Source organism: Labrus bergylta, chromosome 6 (assembly GCF_963930695.1).
Source record: "Labrus bergylta chromosome 6, fLabBer1.1, whole genome shotgun sequence".
NCBI classification, from domain to species: Eukaryota; Metazoa; Chordata; class Actinopteri; order Labriformes; family Labridae; genus Labrus; species Labrus bergylta.
In genome coordinates this window covers 20091141-20108136 of record NC_089200.1, presented here as the reverse complement: position 1 = coordinate 20108136, position 16996 = coordinate 20091141, and the positions used below count along the sequence as shown (strand labels likewise).

General features: G+C 38.4%; 1 protein-coding gene across 1 annotated transcript; it reads right to left on the bottom strand.

The window, feature by feature from the left end:
- Positions 1–13626, bottom strand: rorca (RAR-related orphan receptor C a). The gene is made up of 10 exons (XM_020650037.3): positions 13245–13626; positions 7352–7437; positions 7105–7246; positions 6517–6957; positions 6289–6410; positions 5690–5822; positions 4653–4760; positions 4375–4485; positions 3437–3549; positions 1–3309 (listed from the first exon to the last, which is right to left on the bottom strand). The coding sequence occupies exons 1-10, from the start codon at positions 13249–13251 to the stop codon at positions 3148–3150; spliced, it is 1425 nt and encodes a 474-aa protein (XP_020505693.1). The 5' UTR covers positions 13252–13626; the 3' UTR covers positions 1–3147.
- Positions 13627–16996: the final 3370 nt, after the last annotated feature.

Here is a 16996-nt window from a genome sequence, read left to right as displayed (position 1 = left end):
TTTTCTTTTTACTGTAAAAAGACTTTATTACATTCTTAAATCCACATATTTTATCACCATTGTGCAATAACACTTAACCGTGTTAAAACCTCTCGGACTTTATATCCATAACATATCTTAAATTATTTCTTATTAAAATCTATAATGATTCAATAATAATAATAATCTTAAAATAGCGTGGACATATAATAAACAGAAGGATCATGACAAAAGTGAAACTTTCAGGGAGACACCGTTAAAAACGCTCTTTAAAAAAATAGAATTACATCTCTCCAAGACAAAAAGGACACTAAACTGTGAGGAAAAAAAAAAACAGAACATATAAGGATAAAAATTAAGTCATAAAAGATCACAACAAAACCAACACAAGATTCAGAGATTATAATCCACCTTTTATATTTGTTTTTTATATGTACTTTTTCTTAATATCCTATCTTAATCTATGACTCAAACTCCAAAAATATTTGCAATAATTATATCAGACAGGGGTAAAATCTTTGATACTTCTGAAATCAAACATTCACAAGAATATGTACTATACACAGTGATCAAGGTTTTTAAGGTCTGCTATGTTGGTGCAAGGTGTCTTTGCTAGCTTGACTAACTGCAGACACTGTAGGACAGAGAGCCCAGCTATCTCCCTGAGTAACTCTAGACGGAAATGTTTGTGCAGCTCTTTAGCACTGTCCCCTGGACAGCTTAGGCCTGCAAAAACTACAAAGACTGCTGATCTTTACAAATCAGCATGTCTGACATTCGAGAACTCAACACACAAAGTATTGCACTTTGTTACAATCTCCAAGTGTCATCTGGCCATGCCAGCTGACAGCTGATCTGTGTAGTGGTTGGCTGTTTTTTTTTTTTTGGTATGTTGTATTTTAAATTAGGTTACTTGTTGTACTGCAAGGTTAACTGTGCTGGAGTGCTAATGAATCATTATCCGTAATACATGGCAACAAAGGCCCAACATACTGAGAATGATGGGAAAGACATTATTGCACAATCCCACCATGCCACTGGCTTGCGTACCCAGAAAAGGGTAATAACCCTTCATACTTACAAGAGTTAATATATACTGTAGTATGGCAAACAGCACTGTTCCAGCAGTGCAAACCTGGCTGACATATTAAATAGACATAAAACATACGTCGTGATTGTCTTAAAATGAAAAAAAAAAACAGCTTCTTTAAGATAATGGCAGAAAGACACTTGTCAGAAATCTAATATGTCCCCTTACTATTAAGGTTTCATCTGAAGACACCCTTGTGTGTCTCCAGAGACCTTACTCCGCATAGATCTTTGTTTAAGTAGGTCATCAAGGGCCTCAAGGTATGGACTGCTGTCAGAAAAGCAGTCTCATAGAAGTATAGTTAGATCCAGCATTTTCTTTTGCTTTAGTCTTCTGTCCAGTTTTAAGAGCATAGTTATATATTTTAAATTGTAATCACTGGCCTTAAAATGTCACTAAAGAAGTGACGCTCTCCAGCATCAATGCATAAATACTAACTCAGGGGGGTAGCTGATGGCTCTGTCAACCCTTTGCTTTGCCGTGTAGTGTTTGTGGAGGGTGAGGTAGTTAGGGAGCAGGGGTGAAAGAACAAAGGATATAATTCTCCAATCAGAACACCATGGCTGCCTTGGACAGCACTGCCTGCGACCCTGAATCAGTGAGAGTTGGTGCAAACAGTAAATCCCCTCTAACTGATGTCAAAGGAGCTAAATTAATACCGGCACCCACCTGTTCACTTTCTTTTCTATGCCCCACTTCTTTGCCCAATCACAAAGGTGGCACTATTTCAACCCTAAACTCTCAGCTCATTTCTTTTTATGTTTTGTTTTTTCCTCCAAAAGTCTTTTGAAAACTGCTGGTTGAGATGCTGCTGGATGGTTTGTGTAATGGCACTTTGCTGTGAAGGGGGCTGTGGTGCACATAAGAGCACATACTGAAACCCAGCAGGGGTCAGTTTGCCCACCTTGTTCAGGTCGCTGATCTACAGTGGGAGGGTGTATCTAGCATTTGTGACTGGTTAAAATTGGTTTCACAGATGGCAGTTGGAGTGCAAACCCGCAAAAATGTGTGCCAAGAGTATATTTTGGATTCAAGAGGACTCATAAGTGCTAATTATGCGCAAGTTTCTTTTCAATCTTTCTATCCCAGAGCCCCAAAGATTGGGCAGGCAGTGTCTGTTAGAGACACGAGCACAATCACAAGATTTCCCCCCTCTCACTCGTAATGAATTCACGGCTGTTCTCATCTTACAGGATTGTATGGATGTTTTTATACTGTGTTTAAGGTAAAAAATAACTTATAGGAATACTTTCACGAAAGCTCTGTGATTACTCTCACTCTCTCTAAGTGGCATTTGCATAGGGAAAAGGAATAAGGACTGAGGTCACTGACTGTATTAAAAAAATAAAGAGCCCACCTAGGTATATCAGTGTCCAGGGTGTGCCAGTAGAAATTTTCTACAAAGATCAGGATAAGTGCTATATTTTGTGCTGTGTGCAAAAGATTGTAGGTGCACAATGGCAGACTCATGCAGTTTGAAAAACCCTGTCTGTTTGTGAGTTTGATCATGGTCCCTTTAAACAGTTTGTTCATTCATTACAAAACTGCAAAATATGGGCGCTACCAAAAAGATAGAATGAAACAAGAATATGTTACTAGACTGACAACAGACACAGGTATCATTACTGCAAATCTCCACAAAGTGGCTGAGGATTTTAAGTATGTACATTCTACAACAAGCCTTGGGCTGTGCTGAGCGGTTAAAGGGAAAAGGGTTACATTCAACAATAGCTTACAGGAACTGTGAGAAACGCTGACATTTATATAATAAAGGAATTCAACTGAATGAGAGGTTTAACGTCTCCTCATAGAAAAATAGTTTTGAGAATACAAATCATGTAGGCTACTCATGAGTTATTTCTGTTAAAAAGAGGAAACATGTGCTGAGTAGCCAGCAGCAGTTCCTGTGGTGTTACGTCGAAGCTGATCGGAGTAGCTTGCAGGGCAGGAGGTGAGGGGAGTGTGTCCTAAAGTGTAGCGTGCAGGATTGTCATTGAGCTGCTGGTTGCCACATTTTCTTCTCCCCCTCCCTACACCTCAGTGTTTCTATTTAAAACATTCTAATTAGCTAAACAGTTCTAGCCCTCTGTGGAGTCTGGGAAGGTGATCTCACTGCCAAAAACTTCCCTATACAGAGGGGGAAAGGTGTACGCCGTCTCAGGGTGAACCAGACGGAAAAACTCCAGTTTGTCAATATGAAGGTTGCAGATGGATTTCAGAATGGGAAGCTTTGCCACCATCTAGAGGGGGAAGACAAAAGAGCAGGAAGAGTTAACACAAAATAAACATGAATATGAATACAGTAGTGAAACAAAACATAATGTCTATTTTTTTTTTTTACAGTAAAGGCAATGTGATGTCTTTTACCTTAGCTAGCTTCTCTTCTGATGCACCGTCTTTTTGTAGGCAGCGCTGCAGAGCCACGTAGACTTTCTCTTGCAACTTCTGGATCTTCTGAACATCTGTCAGCCAGAGTCGGTCTGAGGGAAATTATAGTCGGGTCAAGTTAAGTCAATACTATTTGCATAGCACATTTAAAACAGCATGAGCTGTGAAATCACACAAATATATTTCCTTAAGTTGCCCTAAGTGTCTTCATGCCTACAATTTGAAACTCTACAGGTCACAATGTATAGTCATCGAGAAGAAGAATAGAAAATGTAACGAGCAGTACATGTGTTTTGGTATATAACTTTGGCACTTTGCTTATACTTAATTTCTGAAAGTTTCTGAAAAATACAACACATTTTTCAAAGACATTAAATCAGGCAGGGACTATTTAAAAAACCTGTCTGACACTCTCTGTATGATGATTTTCATACTTCACTGTTTTGAACTAAAATCAATGTCTTAGCTGCAAAGGAGGAATACAAAAATATATGTGTTGCTTTATAAAATCATCATTGCGAAGTAAATAATGCAAACAATGAATATATTGCACTATAATACACAAAAGCATTAATATGATCCATGAGGAAGTGTCAGACAGGCTTTACTGTGCCACTTCAAATACTGTGCCGTCAACATGGGTGCAACATTGCCAATAAAGGTGCGTTATGAATTATCATCTCACAATATGCAAATCTGAAGCTCATTTAAACATGTTTTTCCTGTACGTCATTTTTAAAAGAAATGTAGACTCTCTTTTTTCTAAAAAGTATTAAATAGCTTCGATACCATACTTAGATGTAGTAAAGAGGCTATTATCTAGAGCATTCCCCTGCCCCCCATTGTTGTTGTGTGTTCCTGTTTGTGTTCCTATTTAAAACAAAATGTTTCAATTTATTAATTTAATATGATCTCACCTGGCGAGAGCAACACAGCAGCACTGAAGAGAGCCATCTCTTCCTCTGACATCTGTATACGACTCAGGCTTTTAGCTAAGTCAAAAACTGCATTCACAAGGTCATCACAGCCTGGGGGAGGGAGAGAAAGAAAAAGAAAGTCAGCTTTAGGACAGAAACAGGTGACTGTGTTGATCTGGATACAGATAATACAGACAAAAATACCTTGAAATCAATTACCCCCCCTTTCTTAAGTTTATACTTCCTAAGAAAGAGAGATTGTCATTGTGATGACTCACCAAGTGCTTTGAACAGATGAGCAATGGCAAACTTCCCATCAAAGAGCATAGTGTTATTGATGGGGTTGTAGGCCCGACACATACGGATGAGAAGGACGTCCATGCAGCCTGAGGACACACAGTAACAGAAGAACCACATTTAAATTGGCAGAAAAAAAAGAAATAAAAATAATACTGAATTCTGAATTCTGACTAAAATGTCATCTTTTATACACAATATCAAAGAAACCAAAGAGGAACAGAACAACAACCGAGGAGGAAATGTGTGTGCATGTATCTTGGCTGTTTTAGGGAAGCGTTCTTTTATTATTACAGGTGATGATGTGATGTTGTGGTTTGTGATCAGTGTTTCAGTAACAGCAGTGATACTTGCAGGAATGTGTTCCTGTTTGTTTGTGTTGATAACTTCTCCTGAGCCTAAAATCATCCACCTGTCATCTTTCCACATTGTTTTGGTGTTTGTCATGATTAGGTTGTCATGTATGAGTGTGGTGACTTTTCACAACTTACAGAAACGCTCTTTGGAAGAAAATACCTTGGCTGTGATTCAAATCCACAAATGTACTATTTGACTGGCTAATTTATAGTTCTGGTTGTTGAAAAGAAAGCATCGTTTTCAAGTTTATCTATAAATAAATTTCATATAGGCCCTTGGGATTCATTAGTTCACACACTTTACAGCAGGATGACCTAAAATGGTAGCACAGAAAGAGCAGCACGGTTTAAACAAGGGCTATCATTCTTCAGAGGCAGAACAAGTTTTCAGGTCACTCTGCATGCATGTGATTTTAACTCTGTGAAGTCAGCTACCAAATTGTGGGTAATATACTGCTCATATGACAACAGTTATCTTTGTCACGCATAAAAGCCGGCTGAGTAATAAACATCAGACAAGAGCTGTCCTGCTGGAGGCACATCTGTTGTTAAAAAACAGCTCCTGACCTGTGGCTATACACAGGTCTGATTTAAGATTGCAGTGTGTGTGTGTGTGTGTGTGTGTGTGTGTGTGTGTGTGTGTGTGTGTGTCATGGACTGACCTGCTTTAAGGAGAATAATCTGATCATTCTGACAGAGATCCATGAAGCCGGTGATGCGCTTGGCAAACTCTACCACATACTGGATTGCGTTGGTGATGTGAATGGCACATTGTTGCCACATAACCTCAGCTGACTGCAAGAGAAAAACAAAAGCTTTAAAAGAACTGCAACGCCGGACAAGCATCATAGATCGAGAGTTGTCTAGTTGTGTTATCTCTGTTTAAGATTAGGATTTCCTGTTGTCCAGTTTGAAAGTATTTGTTGCATCCCCTTGTGTGATAGAAATGTTTGTATTTACAAACCCTTTGAGTAATAATGAATTTAGATGATAAAAGGGAAGAACTGCTTCATGTTTAAGTGAGTTACTCTCTACAAGTTTATCGATTAAATTGTAGCAAGTCTTAAAAAAAACATTTATTTAATTGTATAATTAAATAATCCAAGATTATTAATCATTTAGAAAAAGATATAAACATGTTTTGAAGTTTGACTTTACAGTTTCTGTGTCGCAGATTAAGGTTGTTTAGAGTCCAGATTTTTTGGAACCTTATAAAGTGTATTATTGAGTTTCTACTGTCTTATACTTGTTTCTCATGTACCTTGGTCTGGTATGAGCGTGTCTCTTCAGGGCTATACAAGGTCCATGCCATCCTCTTTATCTCCTCTGTGCTGTACTGACTCGTCTCAATATGGGACTTCACCACACTCTGGGTTAAGCGCTCTGAAAAAAACGAAAGATTTATTACATATTTATTTTTCTGTTGAATTTGCACTCTGATTGCTGAGATCTTTACGAAGGAGTTGGGATCTGCAGGACTTATACACACCTATTTCAAGCAGGGAGCAGCCCTCAGGCAGTGGGTTGAAAATAGCATGTGAGAAGAGTCCAGATTCGTGCAACAGCTGGTACTCATGCTTGATGCTGTGGTTGCCATCTACGAAGTCCAAGTTGGTCTGTTCAGGTGAACTTTGAGAGGATGAGCCGCTGCCTGCGCTGCTGCCCAGCATGTCCAGGTTGCAGTACTCTCCTCCTGCATCCTCTGGAGTCAGTGGCAGGTCAAAGAGCATCCCTTCTGGCATCGTTGTGATGTCATCCAGATCGCTGAGTGCCGTGCAGGAGCCTCTTCTGTAGTTGCGGCCAAAGTCGGCCAAGTCACTGTTCTCCTCCTGGGCACCGACTCCTGCGCACTCCTGGGATTGCTGATGCTTCTGGACCTCTGCGTACAGGCTGTCACGCTGCTTTTTGGACATTCTGCCGAACTTGACCGCTGCAACAGGAGAGTGTAAATGCAAAAATTAAACATTCAAGAAGGTATGGTCTAGGCCAAACATAACATGACCCATTCAGTGATAAGAAAAAAGTGTGAGATGGAAACTCTGAGTTAATTAAATATAGATCGAGTGGCTGAACTCACCATCACGGCTCATGCCCAGAGTGAGACACTTCTGCAGCCTGCAGTGCTGACAGCGGTTACGGTTGGTCCGGTCAATAAGACAGTTTCTCTGTCGTGAGCAGGAGTACATAGCATTGTTCTGCTGGCTGCGGCGAAAGAATCCCTACAGACAAGAAACATCAAAATAAAATGTGAATCAGTGCTTAAGATTTGGGGATTAAGATGTAATGTAAATAAAACCAGGTGGGGGAGATTGATGATAGCTCACCTTGCAGCCTTCACAGGTGATGACACCATAATGAATTCCTGAAGACTTGTCCCCACAGATTTTACACGGAATCACCTCTATTTGAGCTGGAACGAGAGATAAATTAAGAAAAATTAGTTAAATAGAAGAAAACAGTTAAACAAACACAAATTACTTCGGTATCTCAAAACACAGAATACTATATTTATTTCAATACCTCAGACAAGTACAAGTACTCATGACAATTATTGTCAGACGAATCAATAATTAAAGATAACGAGTGAGGAGGATGTTTGACGAATTTATACATTTCAACTGTCACCCAATTGCCATCTACATTAAATATACAGCCCTCAACTATGTAACATTCAAATATACATTTGGCCTCCATCCAATAGGATTGCAAATACAGGCTTCGGCATTTCAATCTCCTTCTAGAAACATTTGACATTTACTTTTTATGCCTACTATGCTCGTAGCAAATATTGTCAGTAACACACCTATGTCATATTTAATTAAGTGGGCAACCTATTATAAACAATATTGACACTGTTTTTTGTTTTTGTTTTAAATCAAACTGAGAAACAGTCACTGCCTTGTATGAAACATTTCCCATTGAAGCTGGCATCACTTAAAAGTTACTGACAAGAAATTCAAATTTGACATGACAGATAAATCTGTTGTTTGTGTATTTAAATGTCTGAAATTACGCTTATCATTATGGCAATGTGATAATTCTGCAGGATTGGGAAGACATAAACAAAGTATCCAAACACAGTGGATCCTGCGATTGACAGAGCAAAGTGATTATACATCGTACACCTTGTTTTTATAGTAGAAGCCTGAGCCTTCTTACCAAGGAACAGCCTGTTCTTTTCATTACGTTGTTTATCTAAGTAGCTGGGCCTCCTCAAGCCCAGAATAGCAGGTCAATTGCATTAGCTGAGGCCCGGGGTTATAAAGTTTCACTTCTCTCACTCTCTCTTGGACTCTCCTTCTCCAAGTATTCAAAGGCATACTGTTGTGCTGAAGCCTAAAATTGTTTACATAAAACATCTGCTTGTTACTGTGTCAACTGTGTGCAAAATTTGATTTAGCTCAGGCTGCAGGGTGCCAAACAATCCCTAAACCACCTTTGTTATGTCACACAGGGTATTAGGTAACCTGTAAATCGCTGTGATGGCTTATACCGGCCATCACTGCGCTTCAGAAAATTGCTCTTTTCCAAATGCTCTTGTATGAAGTACTGACAACCAACCAATCACATGAGTCACAGTGTGTGACATAAATGCATCACACAATGAGGAAAAGCTAAAATGGTCTGTGACTGACTTTCCCCCAAAAGTCCTTCAACATACTCCTTCCACAAAGATTGCCTGTGCAGAGAAGGTGACATGTTTGAGTGTTTCGGTTAGGTTGAATTCCTAGCGGATAACCCAACACAACTGAGGGATATAAATAAATAAAAGGCAATGGAAAAAAAAATCCCTTTCTCCATTGCTCCCTTTATCGCTCCCCCTCCGGAGCCTCAACCCCCACCCGTCAGCCTGTTATATAACCGCCGTCTGGCCGCATTCCATGAACACACTCATTCAAAGGTGGTTGTCTTGGCAACAGTGTGATGATCCTCCCTCACCCCCCTGCGCTCCCATTGGCTGCTGAGTGGGCGGCTTCGTCTGTGACTTGCTGCCTCACCTGCCAGTCAGCTGAGCAGCACAGTCAGGCCCAGAGAGCAGGAGCTGCTCCACTGACACAGTTTCCCATTCAGCAAAGGGGAGGTACTTGTGGTGCCAGTCTCACATGGAACACAACCTGGTTTCTGCCTATTTTTTTTTAGGTTGAACTAAATCTGGCTTAAGCAAAGGCAGGGAGGAGTTTTGTTTTGGATGGAAAACAATGTAAGGTTTGATAATTATTAAGATGGATGGCCAGTTGAAACTGGCAGGACCAAACTGCTCCACTGTAGATTTTACAATGTGTGCAACATCTGGAAATACTTTAAGAAACATCCAGTACAGTACTCTGCCGCAGAGGGAACAAATGTAGCTAATAGTAGCCTAGCGCTCAACTTGTTACAGCATGTCAAGTATTTGAGTGAAATTTCAGCAGCGTATGTCCTTCACCATAACGCTATTTTTACTCTGGTGCAGTGTGCTGCCCAGAAATTCCTCCTGCTCCTCTTATCTATTGGGAAATGGATGTGGCACAACATTTAGATAAATTAATGTTGCACAACATTTAGATAAATAAATGTTGCACAACTTTTATTTGCACTGGAGTGTTCGCTCTATCTGTGAGAATATAATTTCGAGATTTTCAATGACAATTTGTTCTTACATAAAATGTCCTCACACAAAGAAGAAAACACAAATTGTAACATAGTTATGGTACCAATATGACTATTTTAACACGTCAGCTTGGCCAGGTGCATAATAGATTTAAAGCATAAATGCAAAAATGTTTGTATGAAAAGGAAGATTTATTGTGCAGTGCCAATGTTAAAATAGCCATCCAGTTTTTCTTCATTTTAAAGAGACGTCTTTTTTGACATACATGGTTACACTAATAGAACCTTTCAAATCAAAAATGATGATTTTAAATCGCTTCCTGTGTTACTCAGTCAGTGTGTCAGTTTATGGTGGTCAGCACTTTTCTTCAGCACTGCTGTAAATCCTCTGCAAGGGAGACTTTGCCCTCTTATCCCAGCTAATCAAACACAGTCCAAGGTCCTATTTGCTTTGCACTTTACTTTTACCTGACATACTGTATACTTAACCTACATTTTAAAAGGCTTCTTACCCACGAAATTACCAGCTGGAAGGTTTTGCACAGTCAGGGTTTGAAGTTAAATTGATAAATATGTCTTCTATTCTCTCTTTCTACATTCCTCCATGTTCCTCTACAGTATGTGAAAAGTAAATGCTTTTTTCTCTCCTGTACAGAGTACACATATAATATAATATGGCCTCACATAGACCCCAAAACTTTAAAGATGCAACGCAGATTGAGGTAGTTGCTCAGCAAGATAAGCATAAGGAGCATGCGTTAAACATTTCTCTGAACTGAAGCCATTGCTGAAGTACTTTTAGACAAAAAGAGTAATGTTTAACAAACAATTTAAAATTAGAAATGCTGCAGTCAAAAAACAGGAAGAGGAGGCCTCAACTAAAATAAAATATTTACACTGTCTCATTGGCATGTCATGGTGTATAAATAAAAAGACCAAACCAGACATTTGGCTGGAGAAAATCATATTTCTCATGTCGAACACTTTTAATAAAATGTTTTCCCTTTTTGCTGGAAACTATCTCTCTCACCATATTCATAGCATTTCCATTTGTACACATGCTAAAAAGGAATTAGCAGTATGGCTGTAAAGCAAACCAGATGAAGATACTGCAACAATTCTTTGTGCAATTTTATTTTCATTTTTTCCTGCATTATTTCAGTTTTATATAATAGGATATCATATTATTGATAATAAAATGATTGGCTCTTTTGCTATATTGATAAAACTAAACCTTGAAAATATTTGTTTCCCTTGACATTATTATAAATACTTCTTTCTCACTTTGTATATGATGTTGAAATTTGCAGGCTGAACATCAAAACTGCTGTATGGCTGCAAAGTAACCTGGATTCACACACTGTGCCTCTTTAATCCCTCACCATTGATCAGAGGAGAAGTACATTTACTTGATCATGTTATGTATACAACACCCAGCCCAGATCCAAGTTAGCCTCTGCAGCTAAAGCAAATCTAGATTTACGAATACAGATCACAGCCTGTAAGTTTGAATGATACTTCTTACCACAGGAACACATTTTGCAATCACAGTCACCTTGAGTTTAAATTTCTTTAGGCCCACATGTTAAGATTTCCATGACGCATGTTTTGCAAATAAAAACCAAAGATTACAAAAATAAATAAGTCAGAACGACTTTGCCTTAAGATACTACACCACAAAAACAGAAATCTAATCCTTTGGAGTCAATATGAACATTATGGAGCTGCAAATAGAAATGTGTCCCTGATAGTCAAAATATGCCAAAGAGCACAGGTCCATTGACATTCATCTTTTGTTTAACATGCAGGCAGGGTAAAGAGTTAAAGCTATAGATAAGGGGAATGTAATCTTAGCATGCAGTTGTCAGAGAGAAGGGGCACCTTGACACATACTGTTGCTCCATGTGAACTTCCCCAAGGCTGCACACTAAACTGATAGACGCTGAGCACAGCAGTGGCCTTGGGGTGCAGCCGTCCCTCTTTCTGCTGTACCTTTGATCCCAAGCTCACTGAGCTCCAACACTTGTATTTCGTCCTCAGCTCTGCACACAACTAATGCACCTAGGCATAAAATCTTAGGGGGTTTTATTCAAGTTTGTTTAGTAGATCATGTTGCATCTAACCTGTCTAACCTGTTTGTGCAACAGGTGACAAGAATAACTCCTATGCAAAAGTGCAACAGCTTTGTTGCTTGGAATGTATCAGGTATTAAGGCAACTCAGGAAGAATACAACTATAAATGTCTTGTGAAATTCATTCTCTTGCCTATAGTTAATTTCCCTCATAAAGCGTTCAATGAAAACTGTGTATTACATTGGGAAAAACATGTTTTTTATTCTAAGAAAATCGGTGCTTATTTGGAGTGACACACGCTCTGGTTGGTGTAAGTAACCTTAGCTGGCAGAGGAAACTGAGCTTAACTGAACCCTGCTGTGCTGTATGGTTACGTGTGGGCTTGCTGTGCCCATATCCTGCTTGTCACAGCAGTGCTTGCTTGGACAACATAACAGCAAAAACACATTTTCACTGTGATGTGGCCGACTTGAGCTAGAAATCGTTCTCTTTAAAAAATATCTTTAAAAAATATATCTATAGGCCTATATTTAAAGGCACCTGCATCTTGCAGAGTGCATTAAAAATAATCAGCTCTAGTGCTGATCATATCTGCAGTGTTTCAGAGAGGAGCATTTTGCCCTGCCGACTGATTTAAATTATCAAAAATGTCTCATCAGTAATGACGACAAACCATGCCCTTCCACCCCCAGTACACACACACACGCACACACACACAATAGCTGTAATCTTCAATGACAGAACTAGGTCAATGGAACACCTCATCTCTCTCTCCGCCATACTGCTGACGATGAAAACATAAATACTAATGAAAACTAATTATCAAAATCACACAGTGGGAGGAAAAAAAAAAAAAAAAAAAAAAAAAAAAAAAACTATGGCCACCGCTTTAAGACAAAAAACATGCCAAAAGCGAAAACTCAACATATGTCAACAGTGAAATTGATTGGATCATACAAAAGTCAAAAGCAAAGTCTATTAAATTATAGGCCTATATAGAAATTGAAAACAATTCTTAAAAAATATGGGTATTTATTCACGTAAACAAGTGCTGTCAGAAGATATTGGTGCGGGTTGACAGCCTCTGAATCACTCCGCTCACTCCCCTCCCCTCCCCTCTCTGTCTTACATAACCAGAGCTGCTAAACAGTGAAATAAAGTAACACCGTTTCAACGCATTCCTCTTTCCTCACGCAAAACGAAGCAAGTGCTCTAAATGTCTACAGTTTACACAAATACGTACACAAGTTGAACATTTCCCTTTTAAAACGTGTTTTGCGAAAATGGTCAATATGTGAATATTCTTGAAAATATAATAAAATACGCCCTAAAGACTTTAAAGGTGCTTAAGGAAACACATTCAAAACTTCGAGAAGGATTTATGTTTCTCCATGGCGTTTATTCCCTTAAGAGCCTGCAGACTACGCACTTCGGACTCTGTCTCAAAGCAGTGCCTCCATCAAAACTCAACGCAAAAAAAAAAAAAAGTTATTGACAAACACCAGGCAAGGAGTAATTCAAACAATCGTAAAAAAATAATAATATTGAACTCACCTCTCATGATGGCGGTAGAATATTTTCAACTCTTCAAGTCATACAACTCCAGTTGGAGATGAAGCAAAGACACACTGACAACGACGCGCACGTATTCGCTCCTAACAGGAGCAGCTGAAAACTGTCACAACAGCAAATCCTCATATGGATTTTCTGCCCTTTTCTTCGCGAGCAGACCTCAAACAAATAAAAGCAGCGCTTTGATTAAGTTAGCGACTTTCTGACTGTTCTGGCAGTCTCAGAGGTGCTGTGGTGACTAAACACAACAGTAACGCAGCAGCTCCTGGTTCTTCAGCTCTCTTCTCCTCTCTGCGGCTCGCTGTAACCTAGTTTCGGCGCGTGGACAACACAAGATCCTCCTCATCCCGCCTCGTGTCCCGTGAGCTGACGCGCGCGCCACCCTCCGCGCGCTTTCAGAAGGACTCGCGTGCGTGGGAAAGTGTGGCAGTGTGTCAGTACAGACCGACAGTCAAACGGCGTGGGAACTATTTAATAACAAGACTAGAGTTTTATGTCACTGGAGTTATTTACCCTTAAATAATAAGCTCCACCCCCCCACCCCACAACTGCTCCTCCATCAAGAGACAATTTAGGTTAGAGAAAGACATTAAAAGCTCTCTATAAAAGTCATCATTATAGTGTACAAGCAGAAAATGTAAATAGAGATATTAAACCATACTTTAAAGGGAATGCCCCCCCCCCCCCCCCCCCCCCACACACACACACACACACACACACACAGACAAACTAATAGACATCACTATCAGCAAAGAGAGAAAATGCAGCTTTAATCAAATTTCTCTTTATTTTTTGATGCATCCCTTTATGGTGGCCAAATGCAAAAATCACCACACCAAGAAATGTTAGTTGCAATTGTCCCTGTTAAACAAGTAAATTAGTTTTAGGTTTTCCAAAGCATGCTAAGAAAATCATTTATTCTACTTTCAACTGGTTTTTACTCAATTAACCACAATATGTCAATATAAACGTGAAATAAAATGATGTGTGTGTATGTATGTATGTATGTATGTATGTATTTATTTATTTGTATGTTTGTATGTATGTATGTATTTATTTGTATGTTTGTATGTATGTATTTATTTATTTATTTGCATGTTTGTATGTATGTATGTATGTATTTATTTGCATGTTTGTATGTATGTATGTATGTATTGATTTATTTATTTGTATGTTTGTAAGTATGTATGTTTGTATGTATGTATGTATGTATTGATTTATTTATTTGTATGTTTGTAAGTATGTATGTTTGTATGTATGTATGTATGTATGTATGTATGTATGCATGTATTTATTTATTTGTATGTATGTGTGTATGTATGTATTTATTTATTTGTATGTTTGTATGTATGTATGTATGTATGTATTTATTTATTTATTTATTTGTATGTTTGTATGTATGTATGTATGTATGTATGTATTTATTTATTTATTTATTTGTATGTTTGTATGTATGTATGTATGTATGTATGTATGTATTTATTTATTTGTATGTATGTGTGTATGTATGTATCTATTTATTTGTATGTTTGTAAGTATGTATGTATGTATGTATTTATTTATTTATTTGTATGTTTGTAAATATGTATGTATGTATTTATTTATTTATTTATTTGTATGTTTGTAAGTATGTATGTATGTATGTATGTATGTATTTATTTATTTGTATGTATGTGTGTATGTATGTATTTATTTATTTGTATGTTTGTAAGTATGTATGTATGTATGTATTTATTTATTTATTTGTATGTTTGTATGTATGTATGTATGTATGTATTTATTTATTTATTTATTTGCATGTTTGTATGTTTGTATGTAAGTATTTGTATGTTTGTATATATATATATATTTATTTGTATGTATGTATGTACCAGTATTAATGTATCTTCTTTCAAATGTTTCCCTTTGTTAGACAAAGACAGAACCTCTGTCACAGAGACCAAAAGCATTGATGACAGTGCAGATGAAAATAATCGATTTGCAAGCGTGGTAAAGATGACGAACGTATTACGTTACATAAGCACAGTTATGAAATGAGGAGAAGAGAGAGATTATGGAAAGTAGGTTAGTGGAGCAACACAGAGCATTCACACCCCTCCCTTTCCCCTCCCTCTAGTGTGCATGCGTGGTGTGTCCCCTCCTTTCTTTCTTTCTTTTTCCGCTTCAAATATTTTTGTCCTGAATCATTCTAAAATCAAAGCTCACACTTTTACAAACACATCTTGCACAGTATCCATGATTTATGTTTTTTTTTTTTTTTTTACTTTCTCCATTGTTCCTGTGTACTCACATTACAAATTATTTAATCTATAGCTTTCTATGAATACTGCCTCATTCACTTTAAGACAAACAAAGGAATTAATGTATGAGTAAATAAATGTAAAGCAATATTGTACTGCTTCTTTGTGAATGTAGGTTAAAAAACAATCCTGGGAAACGTGCAGAAAGTAGTTTGCGTTATTTTATTCTCTGGCTGTAAACTTCCACTTCCTCCTATTTATGTGTTTTTTTGTCAGTCTGATGGTTTCCTTCCTGATCCTCATCTGCCACTTTTCATGGGTTATATTATGTCCATCATCCGGCTCCTCTGTTGCCATGAAAAAGCCCCACATCCATCCTGTGTCTGCCTGCAGAGCCACTGACCTCCTGACCCTGAATCTTATGTAACCATGGCAATACCAAATTTAGAACAACGAGCATGGAAAGAGGGAGGGGCTTAGAGCTTCACATACAGGCACGTAGCATCAAACCAGCTTTCCAGATTAAGGCAGATGGAATGAATGCGCCTGTTGCTGTTGTGTGTGTGTGTGTGTGTGTGTGTGTGTGTGTGTGTGTGTGTGTGTGTGTGTGTGTGTGTGTGTGTGTGTGTGTGCGTGTGCGTGTGCGTGTGTGTGTGTGCAGTCTGTATTTGTCTATTTGGTCAAAGATCGAAACTATAGAAGTCATCAAACACACATTGATAACCACATTATGAGAAGTGTTTTCAGCATGATCAAACGACAGTGTATGATTGCAATGACAATTTAAAATCTCAAACTGGCCTCTGCCCCATGGCGCATAAAGCCCAGTATTCTGAGAGGATTATTCTGGGATCCAGGCTCTGTCTCCCATAATCCTCCGTCCTGTCCTCTCCCTCATCCTGCTAAATCCTCTCCCTTCTCCCCTTTCAAATTCTCACTAATCTCTCGCACTTGGACTCTCTGCTTGGCTGTAATCTGGTTTGTACCTGTCTTTCACCTGCATCAGGTTCACATCAATCACATCAATAGGTCAGTGTGCCAAACTTCTTGCTTTATCTTTTCTCTGTCACTTGGTCATAATTATCCATATTATGCTCATTCCCAACCCGAGGGATGTCCTTAATGGTGTCCGGCAAAAAATTTGCACGAGCTTGAAGTGCCTATAGTCAAGACATGGTGTAAAATATCCCAGAAATCACACATACACATACACATACATGTCACATTTGAAACAGCAACAAAACAATTTTGCCACAAGGTATTTGCAGTCACTCTTATGAACTTTCACTTTATCAAAGGCTCCTCCTTAGCAGATAAAGTTGCCCACTTTTCATACTATTGCTCTCTGGGAAAAATCTTTTTTTTTTAGTAAAATTTAAACTCCCCAAAAGCAAGTAGGTGGACCTTGATTTGTGAATGTTTTTCTTTCTAAGGGTAAGTAATAGTGCTGTTTTTAGAGAGTGTGCACAAACCCAATTACTGCTGGGCCTGTTT

Bases quoted from the DNA above. Each gene is read 5' to 3' on its own strand.
- rorca (XM_020650037.3), bottom strand. The intron at 6,411-6,516 runs GTGTGTATAAGT...CGTTTTTTTCAG, and splicing joins CTGCTCCCTGCTTGAAATAG to AGCGCTTAACCCAGAGTGTG. The intron at 3,550-4,374 runs GTGAGATCATAT...AATTTCCCTCAG, and splicing joins TGCTGTGTTGCTCTCGCCAG to ACCGACTCTGGCTGACAGAT.